We start from the raw sequence: 6,902 nt of genomic DNA, 5'->3' as shown, positions 1-6,902 counted from the left end.
CAGCCCACCGAACGCCGCCGGCGCAAGCCGCTGCTCGGGCGCGGGGGCTGTGTTTGTCCGTCCGTTATTCGCGCTGCCGCCGAGTCCTCGGGCTAGCGGAGGAGCGGTCACATCGCGACACATCTGCATGTCGCAATAGCCCCCCGAATCGCGGCGCGGGGAGCCACGCGCTCGGTGTCGGGCTTCGGGGAGGGCTGTAGGGCAGCAGACCTTGCCAGTGGATTAACCCTAATTCTAGGGTTGCTCTTTAGCTTCCCAAAGAGAGCAATAACGTGCGTGCCGACCTGTAAAAATACTTTTCTGTATGAAAACAGTATTTTTATAAAGGGACTATCTGTACAAACCGATTCTCTCTTAAAAAAAAAAACAACCAACAACCCAGCATGCTACTCTAGCTTTTTCTTCTGCTCCTGTCAGAATATTTGTCTCTTATAATATGTTTCTTTTAAATAGTCGGGATCGCTTTTAAGCCTTTTTATCCCGAAGATATGTTTTTTCCCTCCTAATCTGTTTTACTTGTTTAAAAAAAATCTTACATTTTGTTTAGGAAAAACATTGAGCTTTTTTTGTACCGATAGGAAAAGTCAGTCCCTGTATGTTGTCTGTTTTTTTTAAAAACTCTTGGCTTGTATTTGGGTTTCTTTTCTACAGAAAAACATAAAGCTCTAAGGGCTGAGTTTGTTTTAGAAAACTCTCTTTGATGGTCCCAAAACATCTTTTCCTGCTATTGAAGACTGTCTTTCAACAGAAGAAAAAAAAAAAAAAAAGGAAAAAGGAACTTGGGTGGATTTTACTAGAGAATCTACTATGCATCTGAACTCCGTTAAACTGTACTCTTCCAAACAGAGCCCATTCCCTGTAGGAATGAAAACAGCAGCAACATACCCTTCTTCATAACAAATCTTGGAAAGCATTTGCTGTCATTCCTTGTTTTTCAGGCACAAATTGGTTAGTTTGTGTTAAAAGTAACAAAACCTGATATATGAACTCTTTTTAGTCCTTTTGGAACTTAGGTATTTCAGTGTAGACCGCATGAGAGAGACTATCAATAAATATTATCTTTAAGTAGCTTTCCTATCATTACGGAAATGCAAAAGCCTCTCTTCCTAATCCTGTTGAAAACAGAGCCCTGAACTCATGTAGAGCAGCGGATTCAAAATAATTTTCTTAACAAAGGCATCTTGCATATGAAGAGTTCATCCTAAGGCACTGTTTGACCTCTTGGTCTCTCATTATTATCAAGTCATCAGAGGGTCTTTGGAGAGAAAGGGGGAAAAAAAACCCCTGAGATACAGTTTATTTGTAAAACCTATCGTGTAGCTTTAAAGCACATTCACAATGAAGAAAAAAAACCACAAAAGAAATCTGTCTGATTTCAGGAAGTCTTACAAAAACAAAGTTAGTGCAAATTACAGATTTTGGGGAAAGTGCAGTGGAGTTGCGAAGCGCGGATTTAGAACAAAAGCTCTCTGAACTTAGATTAGAAATCGGGGAGCGAAAGGCTCTTTGAGACGCAAACATGTTTGCTTACGTATTAATTTCATGAATATAATTTCTTTAGGCATGACTATAATTGCTTATGAAAAATAGGGCATTGTCATGTCAAAACTGTGGCATGTGCTGCTCTGAATTTTTTCGGGGGCCAGGGGCTAAATTCTCCCTCTTCTTCTTTTCTATTTCTTTCTTTTTCAAACTGAAATTATTTCATAGTTGCGATCGCTTCGGTTACTGAATGCTTATTAGGAAGCGAGGTACAACACATGACAGAAGCTCACCCAAATGTTGAATATATCATTTATATTTTACGACAGTGAATTATATAGAAGATTCTCAAGTAACTTTCAAATCATCAAACTGTAATTAAATATTGCAAAGACTGTCTGAAAATTCTTTAATTTTTAATGAAAGTTAAATATATATTGTCAGTCTGCTTGAAGGTGTAGTATTTTAATGCATGACGCTCAGAACAAATTGGATAATGAAATGATTACTTTTAAATGAAACTGTTGCAGAAGCGTACATGTTTCTGCTGGCAAGGATCTTCTCAATACTCACACACACACACTCACACACTCAAGAATTGTGAATTCCCAGACTGAAATTACAGCTACTCTGAGGTTTCTGGTGGCAAATTAAAAATCCCACAGAAGCAAAGCTTGAATGAGTTAGGTTCCCCAGATCATACAGGAAAGTATCTGTGGCTCTTCCCTTATATTAAATAATTATTTTTTTAAAATATGCACAAATCAGATTTAAATGTATTCTCTTTGTCTTACAGTTATAAATGGCAAGGTTTTGTACAGCTGCAGATTGTTATTAAGCTAGGTAAGATGAAATAAAATCCGTTCTGCAAATCAGACCTAGGTTTCTGTATATAGGGTTGCTACTCATAGATTTAACATAAACGTCCCATTAGCAGCATGCATGAGATCAGCAGGTAGACAGGCAGGGCTTCGCTGGGCTGGATGCTCTGTACGTAATAAATAGTGGATGTTCCTGCTCCTATGGAGTTCTTGATCGGAATAGGTCAGGGATTTGCCTGTGTGCCTATGCCCAACCAAGAAACTCGTGGCAAGAGTGCTGTCGTAGGTGGAACGGGGGGATCTGCGTGTCCCGGTGCGCCTGTGTATGTTCCCGATCAGCTGTGATGCACTGTGGGAAGTGGGGCTGGAGAGTGGCGTTACTGAGGGAACCAACAACTGTGTTGCAAACTACATCCCAGGGCGGATCTGGGGTGTAGGTATGAACTATGCATGCGCTGCCCCAAAACGTGAGCTTCCGTCGCACGCGCACTCCTTGGTAGTCGGGGCTGTGGGACTTCCAAATGGGAAACCCAGGCGGGGTTGGTCGTGAAGTGCATCATTTCGAGTTATATTCAGGATAATGTGCTTGGCCTTTGGTGGTGGCCCCAGAGAGGCGTTGGGCAAGATGGGAATTATGTGCCTTTGAGGGGGTCTCGCTACATTTCCAAAATGTGGTCCCGTCATTTAAAAATTGTAAATACTCCGCACAAATCGTGAATGTTGTGGGGAAGTTCTTTTCAGTTAGGGTAACGACATTCGGCGTCAATACTGGCTTAATTAAATTTTCTTTTATGTTATCTTGGCACCTCGTTTTATGTCGGGATCGCATTCCTAATGCGTTCAAAACCCTGTAGGATCCCAAACTTTATAGCTGTTGCTTTCCGTAAAGCAGCAGCTCCTACCGCAGTAGGTCTGGCTCTAACAATGGTGCATTTTGAAATTGCCTGCAAAACGTGAAAGATGTCTGCTGTAATAAAACCGGAGTTTTTAGGCAAGTCTAAGGATTTTAATATATTTACAGAGAAGAGATGCCTTCTATTTCTTCAGCTGTATTTTCATAAAGTTGAGATATTTCACTATTAGGAAAGATGGGGGAAATAAGTCTGAAATACTTGTTCCCCACCCATTTTTCCTTCAGCCGTTCTCATCCATAAGATATAACGGATGCTAATACGGCTCAGGCATCTTAAAAATCATAAGTTTTGCACGATAGCTATTGTCTATTGCTGAGAGTCCTCACGAGTCAAAAAAGCCTTCCTTCAGACTTAGACTGTTTATATTTTGCCTTTTTTTTTTTTTTTTCCTTTCAGTACTTTAAGCCTGGATGCAAATGGTTTTTCTGTTGACTTCTCTATCATTCTCTGATGTCTGCAGATATTTGATCAGCTCGCTATTCTGTGCAGAGCGTGGCCCTTCTCTGGCAGCTCCACGCATGGGAAAAAAAATGTTATCAATAAGTTCAGAGGAGCTTCAGCAGACTCGGGGAAATTTCACACAAACATAAAACAAAACCTAACCCCTGTGACGGGGAAAGTTTACATTGCGCCAGATTTTAGCAGCTTTCTTGTGCCTTTGGTGAGATGTCAGAAGCGCAGGTGATTTTAATTTTCTTGTACAGAGAGGAATGGAGAAGTTTGGAATTTGCATGCATGATCAGGACCTGTGTTTGGGAAAATGTAAACTCATCACAGTGGAAAATGTGTTGTTTGGAGTCTGAGGGTGAAAACAAAGCTGAGGATTTTGGAGAGACTGCCTGAGCCAGATGGCCTGGTGCATTCCCAGTCTGGCAGCCCAACTGCTCCCTCCTGTATAATATACAGCCATTTGTTCTGGGATATTTACGCTAGAGCTGTTTCCATGTGAATGTTTGAAAACCATTAAAAATGAACATATTAGGAGAGATAAATTTATTTAATTTGTGTGAATACGTCGATAAGCAGGCGGTGTATCAAAGGCAGAGGGAGGCTGGATAAAATAATTAGATGCTACTGAATTGTGCATTGAGAGGGACAGCAAGAGCTAACCGTCCTCGCCCTGGGACCCAGCGCCGTGCTCCTTCGCCGGGATAAACCTCACTGGGATGAGTGGAAATTTTGCCTGGGGAAGGGGTAGAAATTCGGGGAATTAAGGGTTAAGTATTCCAAGCCAAATAAATGTAATTCACAGTATTTTCTGCGTGGATGTATAGCGGATACAAGCCTAATCCTCTCTGGGTGAAATTCTGGCCCATCTGAAGTCAATTGCAAAGCTCCTATTGAATTCGGTGGGGCCAGGATTTTATTTTCTCTCTGTGTGTATGGCTGTATACGTCATTACAAATCATTTTAGTTCTGTTTTTGAAAAGACCCTCGTTTTAATGAGTTTTTCTTCCTCCTTTTTTTTTTTTTTTTTTTTTCTCAATAAAGGAGATAGTTTGTTTTGTGGACCAGATGAGGAATTTGAAAGGGAGTGGATTTAGATGCGTGTTGGTGATTTCTCTCCTTCTCTTACTCTTTTAAAATCAAGGCCATGACATAACTGAATAATATAATGACCATGATCTCATTCCTTCAAGATTGTTTTTCGTCCAGTTCAGAAAGCAGGATTGCTTGACTGGCAAACTGACACCATGAGACGATTCTGTCCTCAGTTGTACCAGCATAAATCTGGATTTATTCAGGACTAGCTAAGGACAAAATCTGGCTCTATATTTTCCCCAACTTATTCGTCAGCTATTTTACTGCTTTATCTGGCTGTCTTTACTGGGGAAAAAGTGGATTAAATGAGAACCGTAGTCTTGACTTTTATATTTCCCCCTCCTCTTTTTTTTTTTTAATATATATTTTTTTTTAATGAACTCTCACTGAAAAGTTTAGGCGAATTGCTGGACGCACTTGTCGTCTAGAAATGACTGCGATGTGCTCAATTTAGTATTTTTTATTTGCTGGCAAGCAGTGAATTGCATTTCATTGAACTTCTTATGCAGCCTTACTTAAATTGAAGTGAGGAAGTCTTATATTTTGACACTAATTTTTCGGGGCCTGATTTTGAAATCTGTTCGTGCGTGAGTGATCGTTACTCACTGGGACTTCTTATAGAAAGGTTACTTGGGTGAGTAATGGCTTACAAAATGGAAGTTGAATTTTGTGGGGAAACAAGTTGTTCAGGAGAAAAAAACCCTATTTTAAAACGCTTATGAAATACACAGAGTTAAAACGACATGAAGTAAACAAAAAGAAAAACACCAAAGTCTATAATTTTGCATTTCCTTTGCTGGTGTTTTGTTGTGCAACCCTGATGTGTATATGCAGGCTTATTTTTAGCTCTGCTGTGGTCTAAGTTTATACACTGGAACTTTCACTTTATCTCTCATTAATGTGATCCCTCTTTGACAAAATCACGACGGTGTTAGTGCGACAAGGAACCCTGCCGCAATCACCCCATTTTAAAGCCTGAACTTTAAAAAATAATAATTAAAAAAAATTTAAGATTTTTTTGTTAAAGAAGTAGCTTTTCAAATCTTACAGTTAAATATTTTCACAGCAGTGACACTGTAGAGCCTTCCTGTAAAAATACTTCTGGCAGCTATAACGATCTGAAACTTTAGCAGTTCCTGTTTCCTTTTTGAAAATAATTGTAGAATTAATGCTTTAGCGCAGCGCGGTTTGCGAGAGGGCAGAGTATCTGTAAGTCTCCGGGGCAGCCGCTCGTGGAAGTACACAGTTGGCGCTTTGCAGACCCCTTCGCACAAGTAAATTGGGACACGGGGGTGGGAGTTGGGGATGAGTTGCTCAGAAATGAACTCGGACGTTCGTCCCGCTTCCCAGTATTTCCTAGAAATTCCTGCAGGGATAGGGTGTCAGCGGGAGTATCTGCGCTTAACGGGGAGAAAACAAAATGTACACGGGTACAACAACGGTAATTAAATGCAGATAAAGGGAAGAGCAAATCCTGAACGTAGAGGAAGGCAGAAGAATGTCATGCACGCAAAGAGGGGATCACTGATGCTAAACACAACAGACAAGGTGATTATGTACCACAGCGTTGACTCTGCCCGTTCATTATTGCTATTTAGTTGAGTTATTTAAGCGGGTACCTGGAGGTTAAGTAAGCACAGCAGAAGGAAGGGAAGGGGGAGAGAGAGCGGAGGGAGGGGAAAAAAAGAAAGTAAGTTTTGTGGTCTGGTTTGTCATTCCTAGTGCTTCCTTGGCTTCACGGGCAACAAGATAACCCATACGGGGTACGTTTATTTTAAGATTTGAAAGTCTAAGAAGAATGAGCCAGGTCCAGCAGTCCTCTCTTGGGCACCATTCCCCCCATGTCATGCTGTCACGTGTGGAGGTGAATGGGGACCGGAGGTGTTTGTCTCCACTAAAGGCCTCGGAAGTAGATCTGCTCTTTATCCCCTCATGCTCTGCACTCTCAAAGGCAGATTATTCTTTAATTATTGATTGTTTAAGTCCAAAGGGTGCTGTGAGCTTCCCCCTTGCCTGTCCCGTCCTGCTGCCAGGTGGAACCTGATTTGGGGTTTTCTGGAGTCCTTGCAACGTCCCCGCTGACCGACCCAGTCAGTTGTCAGCCGGTTACTTTGATTCCCTGGTTTCGGCTGGAAGAAGCTTC

At 41.3% G+C, this 6,902-nt stretch overlaps 1 protein-coding gene across 1 annotated transcript in view; it reads left to right on the top strand.

Annotated features, from left to right (window-relative positions):
• The window catches only part of LOC104293920 (transcription factor COE1-like), a 2,968-nt gene extending 2,829 nt beyond the window's left edge, over positions 1 to 139 (top strand). The window contains exon 2 of the mRNA XM_009893472.1: positions 4 to 139. Within this exon, the coding sequence (XP_009891774.1) occupies positions 4 to 139 (136 nt within the window). The remainder of the gene's footprint in view (positions 1 to 3) is intronic.
• Positions 140 to 6,902: the final 6,763 nt, after the last annotated feature.

Source organism: Charadrius vociferus, unplaced genomic scaffold, assembly GCF_000708025.1.
Source record: "Charadrius vociferus isolate BGI_N301 unplaced genomic scaffold, ASM70802v2 scaffold1041, whole genome shotgun sequence".
NCBI classification, from domain to species: Eukaryota; Metazoa; Chordata; class Aves; order Charadriiformes; family Charadriidae; genus Charadrius; species Charadrius vociferus.
Note: the sequence above shows the minus strand (reverse complement) of the source record. Positions and strands in the feature narration are given on the sequence as shown.